The sequence below is a fragment of the Mustela nivalis genome (assembly GCF_964662115.1).
Source record: "Mustela nivalis genome assembly, chromosome: 5".
Classification (NCBI taxonomy): Eukaryota; Metazoa; Chordata; class Mammalia; order Carnivora; family Mustelidae; genus Mustela; species Mustela nivalis.
Window position 1 is genome coordinate 48,374,386 of NC_139024.1, and position 18,665 is coordinate 48,393,050.

Below are 18,665 nucleotides of genomic sequence, written 5' to 3' on the forward strand. Positions count from 1 at the left end.
AAACCGCTGGATGAATACTAAACAGGCTTCCAGGCAAAAACCCACTTTAAAAAGAGTCCATCTTCTATTTGTTCACTCTGTGTTAAACCGTTAAAGTTCTGGCTCCATGGAAATGGATTTTGGTATAGAAGTACACTTCCCTGCTTGTTACATCTGTTGTTGTTGGCAAATGCCTTGCATTGTTGGTTAAATTTTTTAAAAAAAAATTTAAAAAATAAGACTCTAAAATTGCAGTAAACTACTCATTAAATTACTACTCTGATAGCTTTCTCTGATGATTCTTACTTTACAACATCATAATTTTTTTTTTTTTAAGATTTTTATTTATTTATTTATTTGACAGACAGAGATCACAAGTAGGCAGAGAGGCAGGCAGAGAGAGAGAGAGGAGGAAGCAGGCCCTCTGCGGAGCAGACAGCCCGATGTGGGGCTCGATCCCAGGATACCGGGATCATGACCTGAGCTGAAGGCAGAGGCTTTAACCCACTGAGCCACCCAGGCGCCCCAACAACATCATAACTTTAATTAAACATTTTCCACAATGATAAAAACTCATGACATGTAGGAGTTCTCCCTCTCCTTCAGATTGATGTTTTCAAGCAGAGTGTTGGTAATTTGGTAGGAATAAGAAGTTTATTTTTTTAAAAAATCCTCCCGTAGAATCCTTTCTAAATGAAATGGTAAGAAAAGCAAAATTCCTTTACTTGAAAATTATGAAAGTTTCCGTTTACACAATGATTTGTGTAAATCCTATAAAAATCCTCTCAAAGTATTAGAATATGATTACCTTAAAAATATATGTCAGTACACACAATTTCTGAGTTCTTTTTCTAGGAAAAGAGACCGCACAGAAAGGATGGAACAATGGTATGGAAACTTACCATCCTCTCCAACTGGACTCTTTATTACAGACTTATTGCTTCCATGTGTTAAAAAAATAAATAAATAAAACCTTTAAGCCAACCCCAATCCCCAAAATTTTTGGCGTTCTTATTAAGCATTGAATCCAGAAGGGAAGAAAAAAAAAAAACCTCAAAACTTTTTTTTTTTTTTTAATCACAAGCCTATCAGAGTCAAGATTTATGTCATCATTATGGGAATGTGTTCGAAATTAATAATAAAGGTTGGTTTCTCCGAGGCTTAAAGAAATTATACTATTTAAAGCTGCTAAATACCATACATTATTTGGCCTGAATATTCAAATAAATAGTGCCTATTTTGAACATTGCATTCTAGCACATATAATATAAATTAATGAGAGGACTATTAAAATGGATGAGGTTCACACATTTCTTTTTGCACAGTAATGATTGTTTTTAACCAGTGTTCCATAAAGCTGAGGAATATAAACATCATCTATAAGTAAATTATAAAATTATCTGAAGCAATGAAATCTTTGCTCAAACTACACAACGCGGTCAATGAATTACCCAAGCCCTATGTCTTTGCACTTTTCTACAAATCAGGGTGCACGATGGAATGCACAACTCCCTAAAAGCAACATATCTCCAACTTTCAGTGTGTGTCAAATGAAAGAAGGAAAAAGTTCCCTCACCCCCAAAGTGAGAACAGATGGGAATGTAAAATTAGATGAGAAGAGACAGTGAAGCTTTGGATGACCGACCAAGAAATCTTCCCCAGGGGTGGGGGGCCAAATATACTAGACCTCGGTTTGTTCTGCCTCTCAGTTAACTTCCAAATTCAGTACAATAGGAATGCAAAGCAGTTCTTAAATTCGATGCATTGGTTTTGGTTTCTGTAAGCATTCATATAAATTTCATGAAGAAGTTACTGACAATCCATTTTTTTAAATGTTATGTTTAATCATTCCTGTGAGTTTAACATGACTTTAAACTAAGATTGTTAACCGTGAGTATTTTTTTAATAAAATAAATGGTTTTAGGAAAAGAGACAATGGGCATGAACAAACAAGATGTGGACAATAAATTCCCTATATGATGGAAGAGCCATCTGCCATAAATTGAGAAGTTATGTAAATAAAGTATGAATACATTTCATATTCATTCTTTTCATATTTTATCTGTACAACTAAAAAAAAAAAACCAACTTAATAGTAATGCCAGCAATAATTCCTACACCTAGGAGAAAAATGTTTTGATGATATTCAATCTTTTTTAGCATGACATCACTTTTCTTTTTTTTATGTTATCACTTTTCTATCTAAAAATACTAACTATAAACTTAAAAGAATACTCTGTATAGTGCTTTGTTATCTTCAGTATTTTTTATGTTTAATATGGGTAATAATTTAAAATTTCAGGGACACTGAAAATGATGCTCTCAGATTCTAATGTATTTAAAAACAGTAGTTTTATTGTGAATCACCAGTCTCTTAAAATACTGTGATAGTCAGAGCTATTTTTTTGTAAGATTAAACATGAGCCCATGAGATCTTCCACAAAATAGTGCTTCTGGAGCAGATTTCTGGGTATGTGTTGATTTTTACATAAATTTACATTCACTGATACAACACTGAGAATAATTCAGTATTTTAATCAATTTATAGACCATTCTCATCCATAATTTCAAACTTGCTTTCCAAACAATGGTAAGTTCTCTGTGTACCTTTTCCCTGGTGTCCCAGAAAACTGGCTTTCAATATCTTAATCCCATTTTATCTTTTTTTTAGACCTTACACCATAGTTTATACAACAAGAAGAAATATAGGAATATGAATCATTCCAAGTGGTGAAAGCAACTGCACCTCACACTTAAGTAATTTCAGTTTAAACAATCCAAGGTGCTGGTAATGCAACAGAGGTTTCACTAACAACAGGGAATGAGGCCTTCCATAAAAAAGATGCTCAATAGAGGACACTGCATTTAGCTGAACATGTGCATGAAATAATTAATGAAAGGCAGAACTTATTCTTCAGATTACTCTGAGTATGTGCAAATGTTATTACTGAAAAAGAAAAAAAAAATTCTCTCAAGGTATCTCCCCCCGCCCCTTATCAATACATGAAAGCCACAAGTATCAAACATCTGGGGATACTGTGTTGATTTTATTAAAATCCTTTTTCTCTACTTAAGCAGAAACACCTGTGAGTATTTTTAAATTCATCCTGATACTAATAAATCCAAATACTAATCCCCCAAAACATCAAATGCAGATCCCTCTACATCATTGCCTTAATTCATTTTATAGTTAGCTGGTTAAATGATTTTTAACATGGAACACAGAACATTTTATAATAAATTTAAAACTTCTATCTTCCTCTTGGGGCTCAGAGGAACTTTGAATAAAGAATGCATATGCATAAACTCAACATTTCCTCAAGACTCCTGTCCTAGTTCCAGATCTTCCACTGTCCTCTTAAGCTGGGTGAGTCAAAAACACACCCTCGACAACCACCACTAATGTGTCAAAGGAATCGGGTCAGATTAGGTCACAATTTCCCAGGCTGACGTCTGCAGACACCTATGGGCAGATTCTTGGGAGTCGGAGAGGGTTACAAGGTGTCTTCATGTTATGCTATAAATATAATTATATTTTGGATAATCTCATTCACAACTTTTACTCCCAATCATTATCACATAATTTCAGGATCTGATTTTAACACAGTGGTTATGATCTTGTTTGTGTGAGTCTTTTGTAATGACTGTGTTTAACTCTAATAGGCTGTTCCTCAAACTGAAATTCACAAATGTCTTCTTGAAGCCTGATATTTTTCTGTTAACCCAAGTCCAAGTACTATTCAAGACCAACAGACACTAAATTAGATGATCTTTCTAATTCTCTTCCAGTCTGAAAAATACGTTACACTCTGCCGCAACTTACTAATAATTTATGGAGATCCAGCATAAGCACACTGAGAGAAAGAATACTTCACAAGAGGAGTTATTTCTAATCCTGTGTTTACTTCTTTTCTTTTTACATTAAAATGCAAATTAAATTTTTGAGATAACAAAACAGCATTCAGTGAGCAGAATGAATAAGAGTATCAGATCAAAGTTCTCTTACCAAGTCACTATCATTTTAAATGATTTAGTACATTATATACTAACTAGAAGTCAGACAATTCCAGTTTCTTTCTCCAGTTTTGCCTCTGACTTGAAATAGCATCTTAGTGTTAGAGTGATTTGTTTGTGATGCTCCCCGTTTTTTTTAAACAAAGTTAATCCATTATGCTACTCAATGAATAAAATGCACAATAAATACCAGACACTCATATTAATAAGTAGTATGCTCCAGAATCTAAATCATATAATAAATTTTTAAAAAATCTGTAAAACTCAAATATTTGCTTTTCTTAATTTTGTTAGTGACAATATAAATAATGTATAAAATAACAGTATAATTTTTGGATTATATTGATCTAGTTTTATGTTTAAATCTGCTTCATCTAATTTAAAAATATTTACAATGTTGTCAATCTGCACTTAAAGAGATAATTTATTGGTAGAAATCACTGTTTAATGGTTAAAAGCTTAACTTATAAAAACTTATCATTATTCATATATCACAATCTTACATCAAATTTTTAAACTATTCACTCTTGAAGGAGTTCTCAACTTAACATGTTTCTTAACAAAAGAATGATCTTAACACCAGTAAAGAGAAGTAAAATGTTTGCAAACTGCAAAGATATTCTGAATTTAAAATGTACATACTTTACATTTAAAATAATTATTGAATTTTTAATTTAAAAAATTAGGAAAATGAAACTCATTTAAATCATCTTATCCCTATCTGTGATATAAATGCAAACAAAAGTTTAAAAAAAATTTCTTCATAAAGCATTATGTGGGATTTTTTTTCCCTAACTTGCAGCAGTTTCTACTGAATACTTTTTAAAAGAAAGTTGTGAACCATTTCTAAAGCATAACATAATTTGATTATTAATTAAACTAACAAAATCACTTACTGATTTTGATATTATTTATTGAATTTATATTGTTAACTTTTGACAGATGCATTTCTTTTTTAAGGGGAAGTCTGTAAAAATCTAAGATCAACATATTGCATAATAAGTTTAACTTTTATCAAAAGAGAAATAGCACATTCAGATTTAAAAGTTTTCATTTCCTGTTCTTCTAGCAAATATAACTAACATTAGTTTTGTAAACTCATTTCAGACTTTCTTCTTCCTATAAAGGAATTTTCAGCTTTTATTACTTCAAGATTTCTTTTCTAGAAGATGTAATTAGACCATTAACCGAAGGACAGTGGAGTCGAATGGAAAACGTGCATTTCCAGAAAGTGCACACTTCTATATATTGTGATAAGTAACCTTTTTCCTTGGAATAGACAAGTGCAACTGCACAAATGTGAAAACCAGTGCCAAAAAGTTACTCTACCTGAACCGTAGAGCTGATCTCTGATGCAAAGCCGCCTGTCAAGGGAGCCTCGTGACTGATTAGCAGTCGCCCTGTTTTGATCACAGACTGAAAGAGAAAAGGAAAATCTGATGTTGAAGAGAATACATATTTTCAAGTATATGATGGCAGTTTTGATTAAGGAATAAAAACAAAGTATTTCAATCTAATAAATAATTAAAAGTTAGTAATACAGTTTTATGTCAAATAAGTTGTAACTCTCACTGCATAGTTATTTGATATTTGCACTGTTACAAAATTTTTCAATATAGTTTATAACCCTACTACAAAAGAAAAATGGGATTTATCATTCTGTCATTAAAAGACATTCCATTACAAAATACTTCATTATAAAATACTTCTGTTATAAAATACTTCTGTGTTACAAACTAAATTACTGTATTTCACATTTTTAATCTCAAAATCATTTTTTCTTCATATTACCTTAAGAATGAAAGTGGTTTTGGGGTTCACTTTTGGGTGTATTTGCATATACACAAACAGCCTTGGGAAATATTGTTTTGTGGAGAAGGAGCACATGAGAATAGCATGTTAGAGCTGTAACACAGGAAAAGTTCAAGCTTCTAGATCTTCAAGGAAACCTCGCAGGAGGAAAGCACTGCAAAAGTACAAGGGTTACAGCCGTCTTTGTTCGTGTGCATTAAAAACTGGTTAACCACCACAACTCCATTTCACATAGAAAATGTCACAAACAGAAAGATGTACCCTCCATACTGGCTCAGTGTGCTTGTTCACCCAGCGTGATATACTCTGTACAATAATAAATCAAAAAGAATAGCTTATGGTATCATAGCAGGATGCCAGCTGTGTTGGAAGGCAAAAAATATTAAAATCAACAGCAAATTACTGCTTCAGGTATGTTGAATAATTAACATGTTACCAAAGAGCTGGGGTAATGTCTCTGCTACATGTCTAATAACTTGATATCACTTTTCTTAAATTATACATTAATATTTTGTGAATAGAAGATCTTCCAAGCAAATATATGCACATAAATTAAAAGACTGCCTTCATTCTAAGCAACTAGAGTTTAAATTCTTAAAAGAAGCAGATGTTAAACTCCAAGATATGGCCAGTAGCCATGATAAAAATAAGTTATTATATCTACTGAGTATACAGTGACTTAAGAACATAAAATTTTATGAACACCTTAATGAATACCATCCCCACCCCCAGTGAAATGTGAACCTTGCTATACTGCTACTTGGATTTTAGGACTGTGATGAATTATGCCACTTACGAAAATCACAAGTTAAATTTTAAGGCACCTGGTTAGAAATATACAGAGACAAGAATAGTCCACAGTCACGGAAAAAAAAAAAACCAAACGCATTCTCAAAGGACTCTCTAAAAGAAGTCCTGACCTAAAGGACTACCAGTTTAAAAAAAACAGATTTGACAACTAAACCTTTCTTATCACTCTGAAACCCAAGTCTACCAATGTGTAAGTGTCCAAGGATGACGTAGCTAAAAATCCATCCCAATTAGAGGATGCATCTTAAATCCTGGGGAGGTAGAAATGAGAAACTTCTATAAAAATGCTACTGTTACCTTAAACCTCCACACAACAGAACTGGTATTTTTTATTTGAGCTGAGTCCTATCCGAGATCGAATGACAACCTTCAGAATGATCCCTGAAGGCCAATAAGCAACAAAGGGGGAGAGCCTGGCTTCCTATAGCCTGCAGAATATAGTAGGGAAACGAAGCACAGACATAGCCAGGACAAAAGCTTCCAGCCCTTGTGAGTTCATGCAACAAGATGAAATTCAGAGACCTCCTGAGTGTCCTTCAGCAGGAAAAAGGCTAGATAAACCAAGAACAGCAATACAGTTGCATTATTATGCAGCCACAAAAAGACTGAGGACAAGGAAAGATGCCTATGGTAAATGAACTGATAAAATGAGCAAACTGCAGAACAACATAATCTCGTTTTTACAAAAACAAAAAACAAACAAAACAAAACAAAAAACCCAACCCACCACAGCCATGGGGACACCAATATACATAGATGTACGTCCAGAGCCAACATGTGTGAATAGTCTGGAGGAATTCATTCCAAACTACCAAAACTTGTTTCTCCTAAAGACAGACAGTGAAGGAGCTGTTGGGAAAAAGACTATGTAAGAAGTACTTTTATATTATTGCAAGTATTCCCAGTAAGTCATTATTAAGTAAAAGCAGAGCCCTCGAATTATGGCTGAAAATAACAAGTACACACTGTGTTGTAGTCATAACCTCCTTAAAAAACCAAAAAAGGTTTTTGTTTGTTTGTTTTAATGGTACTTTAGGAATAGCTTCCGGAACAAGAGAAGCCTAAGGTCCCAAGCTCCTGCAGCGAACAGGCAAAGAACACAGGGAGTCAGGCTTCTCTGCCAGTCTCTATAGACTGCGCTCCACGGCAGGATAACAGCCAGCTCATCTCCTGGCCCTTAAACGGCTGGATCCTAGACAACATGGTCAATAAGCTCTTAGCATCAGAGAACACGATGCTCTTCAACACCTCTGTACGTGTATTGTATACCTGTGTGTTCTTGGATCAGGAGTTCGGCTGACAGTTACAGAAGAAATTCCAGAAATTTCTAAAACACCAAGAACTAAAGGGTAGATACGATGAAAAAGTAATAACACTGTGAGTTTCTGGAAATTATTATGACATAAGAACCAGAGACAGTGTGGCAAGAAGAGAGGAGTCAGAAATAATGATCATCATCAACTGATCGTCCCATAAGTTGCTATGAGGCTAGGCTGGGAGCTAAGCATTTCAAACTAATTACGGGATTTAATTTGGAAAGCATCTAAGTTCATTTTTGTTTCTTAAAGTCAACTCTGATATCTGAAAAGCATTAAAATGTGTAAAATAAAATTACAACAAAATTCTGAAGAATGCTAAAATTAAGAAGTGGCAGTGATATTTTCTAATTCATATCATCAAAGAATTAGCACATATCATTAATGATTGAGTCTATAAATACAGTTCAATAATTCTGTAAGATATAATTAAATTTAACTTGGTATGTGCTTTTTTATCATTCACAATTTTAACTTAGTAGAATTTCTGAAGATTGCTTCTTTTCTATACTCCTTTAGAAATTATTAACACTTTGTTAATATTATGACAATGAGATCATCACAAATCTAGAAAATTAGAGACAGTTTTACTCTATTCTTTGTGATTCAATTAGAAACTCTGATTAAATTACATGTTTCTGGTCAACTTCAACAGGCATTTAATTTTCACACATTTAGGCAAAATGATACACAACTGCCTGGTTATGTTGCTAACCAAATTTAGAATTTTGAGGTATTTAGTAAAAGTTCACACGGTGCCTTTTAGCAGGGATGGCCGTTAATCTTTTTAAAATAACTAAAGATATAAATACTAATAATACTTTGAAATTCATTTTCTTTAGAAGAAATCTTTGTTTCAAGTTTTCTTTTATTTTACCACTTGAGGAAAAAAAAAATTTTTAAGGGTTTAAACAACTTTTCAATATAAAAAGCTGAACCTATCAGAGCCAGGAAAGATCACATAAGGCTGGATTTTCCAGTAACTGCTTCTTCAACTTTTTGCCACTAAGACCTGCTCCAGGATCCTGGCCTCGGGCAGATGGAGCACCAGCGAGTGAGAGGCAAACAAATGGCACCAGGGAAAACTAAGCCAATTAAAGACAAGGACCGTGAATAACTGTTCTCTGTATCCCCTACCGCGAAACAAAAGGTCTTTGTTTCCTACCAGGGCTCCAGAAGATTTGTCAAGAAAACTTTAAAAGCAATTCTGGAAGGCTAGGAGTGAAACAGACTGTGGCTGCTAAGTCAGTTAGCACTGGTCGGCCCTGGATTTCTCTCGTGGAGTCTCACTTTCTCACTTTCGCCCTATTTCAGTTAGCCATCTCCTCCCCTATCAAAGTTTCAATAAGGAACACACCGGCAACTTGGCCAACAGCACTCATCAAGACGCCCTTGTTCCAATGGGACACTGACAACACCTTGTGCCCCGTCTGGCCACTCCGAGACTTTTTCCCATTGTCCGTCTTCTATCCAGACATCATCACAAGTGGCTATCACTTTGCATTAGCTATGCAGAGTATCTAGTACAATGCTCAGAAAATGGTAGACACTCAAGAAAACTTAATTAGATAAAAGCCTATTATAAAATAATTTCATTATATTAACTATGTGGCACTGAAGCTATTTATTGCTTTCTGAGCAAGCTCCATTTTGAGATAGGGCAAAAGTATACTTCAGCACATCCTGCAACAATTTAAACATGAAATAACAGACTCCAAACCGAGGATATTTTAATGTAGATTTGACAATAAGATACCCGTGGTAAGAGCAAATTGCAAAGTTACACGCCGTTAAAATGACTACACAGATTTTGGCTGCCCAAACATTGGACATATGTTTTAGTGAATGTAGCCTTTAAAGATTTTAACACGATCCAACCAGGAAAACTGTTAAGCTGTCATTCCAGGAGAAAATGATACAGACAAGCAGACCATTAGGCTTGCATATGCCTGAATATGTAATGCTGACATTCAAAAAGCAAAAAATAAATATATTTTTTATTTCTTCCTCAAACTCCATGGCGAGACTTTCTCCCACAGAGCACTTCAACCTGACCAACACGATGTTCAGCAGCCGATTCTGACTGCTGATAAGATACAGCAGGAAAGTAACACCTGGGATAGCCAATTTACAGCCCTTTTCAACATTTTCTATCTGAATATATACCTAATGAAAAGCAAAAGAAAGACCCAAGCCAGCCTTTACCACCTCCCTTTGAAACAAAATATTTAGAAATACATGTTAGCAAAAGTCATAGTAAAATCATACACCTGTGTTTCATTAATCAAGAACATATCAATCAATATTTAGACTCTAAAATCATTCAGAACATGATTTAAATTAGGCTTCAAATATCACTGCAAATGCATTACAGTTTTTGAAATGTTTTCTTGTTTAGTAGCCAAATGCATTTGAAAAGTTAGCCAGAAAAACTTCACAATTAATCACAGGCTAGCGAATGTATTCTAATATGCCCAGCAACTATTATTAATCAGCCTGATCTTCATGCACAGACCATGGACCGGTACACCACTGGAGAAATACCAACGCTGAAAGAGAAAGAACAGTCGTGAACTCCAAGAAAGTTTGGAAAAGTCCACTTTGGCAAGAATATGAGTGATGGGGTTACAAATATTTTGCTATTGTAGGAAAGTGGAATGAATGGAGAAAAACTAAATCCTAGGAGCTTTATCACCCATGTGGAAAAAAGTAGGTAAAGGAGCAAGCAGAGCATAGAGAACAGAGTAAAATCAACAGGAAAAGAATGAGCAAATCATACTAACAAAGACCTGAAATGTCCGGGAAAATTTCAGACATCCTCACTAGTTCATTCCTGCCTGAATTCTTTGTATAAATCACATCTCAAACACTGAAGAGTCTACGACAAACTACTTTTGCAAAAATTAGAAGTAGACATCTCTCTGAAATTACGTTAAACTGTGTCAGGTAAACATGTTTCTGTCAATCAATCTTACCTTTCTGGCTTGTTTCCTTAGTGTCCCTCCAGGCTCGGGTCATGTCAGGCCAATCGCTACTCTGTGAATGTGATCCATGCTTTCCCGCCTCTGACTTCCTTGCCCAGGTCGGCAGGCATTCTATTCCTCCCTCAAGACCCATCTCATACAATGCCTTCTCCCTGGTCCCCTTCTTCATGTCACATCATATACATTCTAGGAACCACTTCCTAACAGAATCTGAAGAAGCCAATAATGCAAGGGTATTCTATGAAACATAAAACCAGGGTACAAGGACAAGGGTCAAGTACTAGGGTCAAGGCAACAGTCAACTGCTACCTCTCTTAGGAACACTAGAAATTTGCCTTGTAGGACAGCTCAGTGTACATCTGTCATTAGCCTTTCCAATCGCACTCAAAATCACAAATTTGAACACGAGGACTATATTTATTTATGTCTATTGCCAAACACAGCATATAACAAGTAAGCATTAAACTGAGCCAATTATGGGGCGCCTGGGTGGCTCAGTGGGTTAAAGCCTCTGCCTTCAGCTCAGGTCATGATCCCAGGGTCCTGGGATCGAGCCCGGCATTGGGCTCTCTGCTCGGCGGGGAGCCTGCTTCCTCCTCTCTCTCTCTCTGCCTTCATCTCTGCCTACTTGTGATCTCTGTCTGTCAAATAAATTTTTTAAAAATCTTTGAAAAATAAAAAAATAAATAAATAAATTGAGCCAATTATGCTTGTTTTATTATCTTGGGACCAGTGTATATATTAGTAAAACAGAACATTTTGAAAAAAATACTTGAGCATCCTTTCGTTTTTTGTTCTGGGGGGTATTCTTTTTTTTTTCTTGGAGACCCAGGCAGGGGTATCTGTACTATCTCTCCCAGCAGGCTCTAACTCATTCAAAAGCACAAAATTTAGAAAATGTCAAGTATTCTCTACCTAACCACAATACCTAATATATGCTTGTGGATGTGGGCTCAGTAAATGTTCTTAATGTTGATTTAAAAAAAAAAAAAAAAGGAAGTATACAGACACAGTGATTTAAATGAATCATTAACAAGCCTCCAATTTTCTGATGCCTTAAAGCCCTTAGAAGAGACTGAATAGAGCTATAAAATGCATTGAAAGGAAAGTCCTAAAAAACTAAGATTTAAACCCTGGTCTGATTCTACTAAAGGACTCCCTTGAGCCGACTCTTTCCACTTATTTTTCCTAGTCCCGACTGGTTTTAGAATAAGGAGTGAGAAATACAAAACATGTTTCTGTTTTTATGTACATCTCTTTTAAATACATGATTGTACCAAAAACACAAACAGAACATTTCCTTTTCCTGGTACTGAATATAAATTTTCTTTTTCTAGGGAGAAAAGGTCATATCACCATGACGATAAAGATATTGTACTGGATGTGTGGTCGTTTATTATACAGTTAAGCCATGAGTAAATACGTAAATAAATGTGTCTTAAAAGTTTTTTTCATTTCCTCCATTAGGTCAAACATCAGGCCATAGGCATAATGTTTTTGTGCCAAAACAATTTTTCAATGATTGAAGCAGCCATTTTCCAGCTGCTTTCCTATATTCTTTCTATCACAGCCCTATCATTTCTCAGCAGGATTTAGAATATTTCCATAAACTCATACCCCACTTCCCCTGCAACTCTTAGCCATTTCTGTTCATGAAAAGAAGTTAACATGTCATTCGGATATGAATATTCTTAACTTTCATGTTGTAGAGTTTTAGAAAACTGTTAACAAGAACTATCACAAAGTCAAGCTGTATTGTTGTACCTTTGGAAATACAGTCAGGATGTTGTACATTCTACATTTTCCATCCTTAGAACCATCCTGAGTTCTAGTAGTCTTTTTCTTTGGAATCGGCAACAGCAGAAGCATTCAGAAGCACCACAACTAAAATTTTACTATAAACATGGTTATATTCATAGCAGCAATGTCCAAAAGAGCCAAACTGTGGAAGAAGCCAAGATGTCCTTCAACAGACAGATGGATAAAGAAGATGTGGTTCTGGGGCGCCTGGGTGGCTCAGTGGGTTAAGCCGCTGCCTTCAGCTCAGGTCATGATCTCAGGGTCCTGGGATCGAGTTCCGCATCCGGCTCTCTGTTCAGCAGGGAGCCTGCTTCCCTCTCTCTCTCTACCTGCCTCTCTGTCTACTTGTGATTTCTCTCTGTCAAATAAATAAATAAAATCTTTAAAAAAAAAAAAAAAAAAAGAAGATGTGGTTCTGGGGCGCCTAGGTGGTTGAGTGGGTTAAAGCTTCTGCCTTCGGCTCAGGTCATGATCCCAGGGTCCTGGGATGGAGCCCCACATCAGGCTCTCTGCTCAGCAGGGAGCCTGCTTCCTCCTCTCTCTCTTTGCCTGTCTCTCTGCCTATTTGTTATCTCTGTCAAATAAATAAATAAAATCTTTTAAAAAAAATGTGGCTCACATATACAATGGAATATTACTCAGCCATCAGAAAGGATGAATACCCACCATTTGCACTGACATGGATAGAACTGGAGGGGATTATGCTACATAAAATAAACCAACCAGAGAAAGACAATTATCATATGGTTTCACGCATATGTGGAACATTGGAATAGTGCAGAGGACCACCGGAGAAGGGAGGGAAAACTGAATAAGAAGAACTCAGAAAGGGAGACAAACCATGAGAGACTCTAGACTCAGGGAAACAAACTGAGGATTACAGAAGGGAGGGAATCGAAGTGATGGGTTAACCAGGTGATGGGTATTAAGGAGGGCACGTGTGGTGATGAGCAGTGGGTGTTAGTTACATGCACATAATGAATCGCTGAACCGTACACCAAAAACTAATTATGCACTACATGTTGGCTAACTGAACATGATAAAAAAAAAAAAAGATTGCCCCCCAAAAAAGTAAAGAAAAAGTGGGAGTACATTAGCTCCTATGTACTACTTGGCAAATCTAGAACCTGACCCAACAGTGAAGACCACTGGCAGTACCATTCCACTACATTCATTATTAATTCTAATGTTTACCTTCACTCAAGTAATACTGTTTTGTTACTACAGTGTTACAGACATATTGTGTGGTGGGGGAAGGTGTTGATAATTCACATAAAACTCGTCTTTAGTGTCTAGGTTGTGATTATGTGCTGACAGCAAACTCCATACAGAGAGTTTTGTTTGTTTTGCCATTTTAGTCATTTTTAACTGAAAAGCTCTATGGCATTAGGCACATTCGTATTGTTGCACGATCATCAGCACCATCCACTGCAGGAGCTTTTCACCTTCCCCAACTGAAATTCTGTGCCCATTAAACAAGAATTCCCCATTCTTCCCTTCCCCTGGGCCCCAGTGACTAGCATTTACTTTCTGTCTCTCATATGAGGAACCTCATAGGAGGGAAATCATATAATATTTGTCCTTTCATGACTGCCTTACTTATCATAACATCTTCTCATCCACATTATAGCATTAGTCAAGATCTCCCCCTTCCCGGTTGAATAATAGTTCACTGTCTGTATACACCACATTTTGTATATCTATTCATCTCTGAGACATATAAATTACTTCACATTTTGGCTATTGAGAAAATGCTGCTAGGAACATGGGTGTAGAAATATCAATTCAAGTTGCTGCCTTCACTTCTTTTAGGGTATATACCCAGAAGTGGAATTGCTGAACACGTGGTAAAACTATACTACGTTTTTTGAGGAACTGTCATACCAGTTTCCAAGGCATCTGCACCATGTTACATTCCCACCACCAAGGCACAGGGGTTCCAATTTCTCTACATCTTCACAACATTTGTTATTTTGGCTTTTGGTCTTGTTTTTTACAGTAGTCATCCTAATGGGTATAGGGTGATATCTCACTGTGGTTTTAATTTGTATTTCCCTAATGATTAGTGATGTCTCATTACTAACAATTTTTTAATAAGGCTGTTTAATTGGGGCGCCTGGGTGGCTCAGTGGGTTAAGCCGCTGCCTTCAGCTCAGGTCATGATCTCAGGGTCCTGGGATCGATTCCCGCATCGGGCTCTCTGCTCAGCAGGGAGCCTGCTTCCCTCTCTCTCTCTCTCTGCCTACTTGTGATCTCTGTTTGTCAAATAAATAAATAAAATCTTTTAAAAAAATAAGGCTGTTTAATTTTTGTTGTTAATAAAATAGTTGGCTTATGCATCTACTGATGTATTATATGTTGGCTAATTGAACATAATAAAAAATGCTTACACATCAAATTTCTAAATCAGCCTCTTTGAGGATTGGAAATAAAATCTCTCCATAATGTAATATTCCAAGTAGGAAAATATATAATCATACTCAGCTGTTCACCATGCCCTCTTACTTAGAAAAGCATGTATCTGGTTTACTGACTCTCCCCTGTTCTGAAATAAACACAAAGACATGTTTCCTAAGATCACTAATGTCACACAGTTCCTTGCCCAGACTGATTATCTAAAACAGCATTCCTCTCCTGAAAAAATTTCAATGGTAAATCAGCTAATCAGAATCACTAAGATAACTTATATACAGTAAAAGCACTGAAGTCCACTGCCCAAGAAAATAATGGGGTCTAGTTACACAATAGAGAAATTTCTGAGCCTCCTGTCTTTGTTCCCTACTCTGCCAGTAATTAGGAAATAAAATAATGCCAGCTAAGAAAGTTTGGAACATTGGTACCAACCAGAAAAATCACCATCATCTTATTTGTTATATGCAACTTCCCAATTAATTTTTAACGTTGTATAAAGTCCAAAGATCACTGGTTCATATCAAAACAACTTATTGAGCCACTCACATATGCCAGTTCTAGGGAAACAAAGATGAGTTAACCCAGGTCCCAAGGGACTGTAATATGGGTTGCCACAATATCCTAGGACAAAGCATGCTTAAGAAAGAAAGAAATTAAAAAACCCTGGAATTAAAAGTCATGTTCCATTTGTTAAAAACAAATTATATTTAGAATTTTAAATTTCGACTCTTAAGATCTTTTCTAAAATAACACTGAAAAAGTGAATTTCTCTCTTCTTAAACCACAATTACTAATATTCACTTCTTTTCTATTCATAAGCCTCTACTTGGCAAATTTTTCTTAAATGTTGACAACAGAGGGAAATACTATGTCTGGCCATCATAAGAGTTCTACAGGGTAGAAACTGATATCATCCCCCGTGCTCCGAGCATACCATGAATAATAAGAAAGTGACCCTAACCAAAACCAGCACTGTCAGCCAGTTATGTTTTATACTGCTGTTTTAAGCATGTATCAAGGGTACAATTTTCCCTGAAGCCAGCTGGTTGTCTACCAAGGTAATACTTCTCTAAGGAATGATCAAAAGTATAAACACTGCTAGAATTCTGCATCACCATGGATAAATGCTTTTATTTTCTAAAACCTGGTCCAATTCTGTTGAAGCAAATGGGTTTTTAGTCCATTACGAAACAAAAATCATGTGTAGTTCATAACCCATGGGCAAGGCTTAAAATCTTTTGGGTCTTTTTTATGACTCAAAAGAGTGGTATAGTAAAACTCCAGGGATATTTCAGGAAAAGTTATACATATATTTTTTTAGTACATATAACTAAGTTGGCATAGAGAGTAATAAAATACATAAATTTCGTACTTTCATTAAAACCAAGATGAGGACGAGCTATTTATATGACAGGTGGAGTCAGAAAAACAATACTTTTGGCAGAAATAGCAGTATTTGTCTAGAAAACACTCACAGATTTGACAGAGAAGGTGAGTGAGCTACACATATCTCAAGGTAAGAATTATAGTATCAAAATCCTTTGCTAATAGAATTAGTGAGAAGTTATATGCAGTATAATAGTTGTCCAGAAGTATCACTCAATATTGAAAAATCAATTTATATCTAGATTTAAACCTCTTTTCTTTTTTTCTCAGGGATAGCACTGTGAAAATTTTCTTTCCTTATAAACCACAAAAATATCAACAGTCCATTCCTCTTTGATTTACAATTCTCTGCTCTGCAACTTTTTTATTGACAAGGACTAATAAAATAGAATAAGAAAACCGTGGCCATTAGACCACGAAAAGTGACATATGCCTATAATAGCTTATGAATGACAAAGTCATCTTGTGGAGGAGTGGTCCAAGAAGATTTTGTGCTTGTTGACTGACTTTATTGTAAGTGGGTCATTTTACTCTATCCTTTATGAATACCGTTATTATAAGAGAAAATATCATTCTAACCAATGAAAATGTTCCATTGCTCTAATAATTTTAAAAAATAAGTTAAAAATAAGAATGAAATAGCACCTCATCCATTAAAGTCACAAAATAACTTAAATATGAATACTTGCAAGGTTACATGTGCAATGTAAAGCACCATAAATCTTCTGAGAAACACTCTGGGAATCTATCAAAAGATTCTAATGTTCAGATTCCTACAATAACCAATCTTAGTTTTAAAAAAAGTATTCTCCGAAAAGAATCCAAAGTTGTAAAATACTGGACTGTTTTAAAACAATTGTGTGCATGTACTGGGTTTTAAAAAAACTCGAAAGTTTAAGAAACATTCTTTTAGAAACATGGTTTCACACTAAAGACTCCAATACCCAATACCAGGGCACCTGGGGGGCTCAGTGGTTAGGTGATTGCCTGCCGCTCAGGACATGATCCTGGAGTCCTGGGATAAAGCAGTGTCGGGCTCCCTGCTCAGAGGGAAGCCTGCTTCTCCCTCTCCCATTGCCCCTGCTTGTGTTCCTCTCTCACTGTCTCTCTCTCTCTCTCTCTCTCTCTCTGTGTCAAATAAATAAATAAATAAATAAACTCTTTAAAAAAAAAAAAAGACTAATACCGTATTTGGCTCAAGGGTAAACTCTGTTTAAAAGGGCTAAGCAGGGACGCCTAGGTGGCTCAGTTGGTTAAGTAGCTGCCTTCGGCTCAGGTCATGATCCCAGAGTCCTGGGATCGAGTCCCACATCGGGCTCCTTGCTCGGCAGGGAGCCTGCTTCTCCCTCTGCCTCTGCCTGCCATTCTGTCTGCCTGTGCTCGCTCTCTCCCCTTCTCTCTCTCTGATAAATAAATAAAATATTTTAAATAAATAAATAAAATAAAAGGGCTAAGCACTTGAGAAATACTGCATTTCAATGCCTTCCGGTTACCATACACTGCATACTGTCTAAAACCAAGGATATAATGATTTTGCTTCATCTGCCTAACTTCTTCCAGCCCCCGAGTTTATGACCCAACATTCAGAGGGGCAGAAAAGCAGGTAGAGAAAAACTAAAGTGTAGGAGAAGCTTTGACCTGGAAGTACAGCTCCTGTCCTGGGGGTTCAGACTGGGAGCTGATGGCCTACCCTCTGACTTAGAAATTAGAGAAAACAGAGCAGAATCAAAGGGCACATGATCTGAAGGACACTGGGTGTTATACGCAACTGATGAATCACTGAACATGACATCAAAAACTAACGATGTACTTTATTCTGGCGAATTGAATTTAAATTAAAAAAAGAAAGAAAGAAAGCATGCAAAACATCTCAAAAAAAAAAAAAGTGATCCCCACACTCTGGCTACTGGCAAATGAGTCTGGACAAAATGATATCACCCTGTTCAAAAATGAGTAAAGGAAGCAAAACACAGAGTGAACCATTCATCCTAATTGAGAAAAAAAATTCTAGACGGTATCATGATCATTCAAAGAAAAGCATGCCTCTGAAAACGATCTACTCCAGAGCCAGAAGAAAGTGTTAAGCAACTACTGTGCATTGTCACAAGAATACAAGTCTCTAAGAGACAGAAATCAAAATTCTAAGGAGATT

General features: G+C 35.9%; 1 protein-coding gene across 1 annotated transcript in view; it reads right to left on the reverse strand.

Moving 5' to 3' along the window:
- The window catches only part of BCKDHB (branched chain keto acid dehydrogenase E1 subunit beta), a 217,720-nt gene that overhangs the window by 57,517 nt on the left and 141,538 nt on the right, over window positions 1–18,665 (reverse strand). Inside the window, exon 9 of the mRNA XM_082731185.1 lies at window positions 5,323–5,409. Coding sequence (XP_082587311.1) covers window positions 5,323–5,409 — 87 coding nt within the window. The remainder of the gene's footprint in view (window positions 1–5,322; window positions 5,410–18,665) is intronic.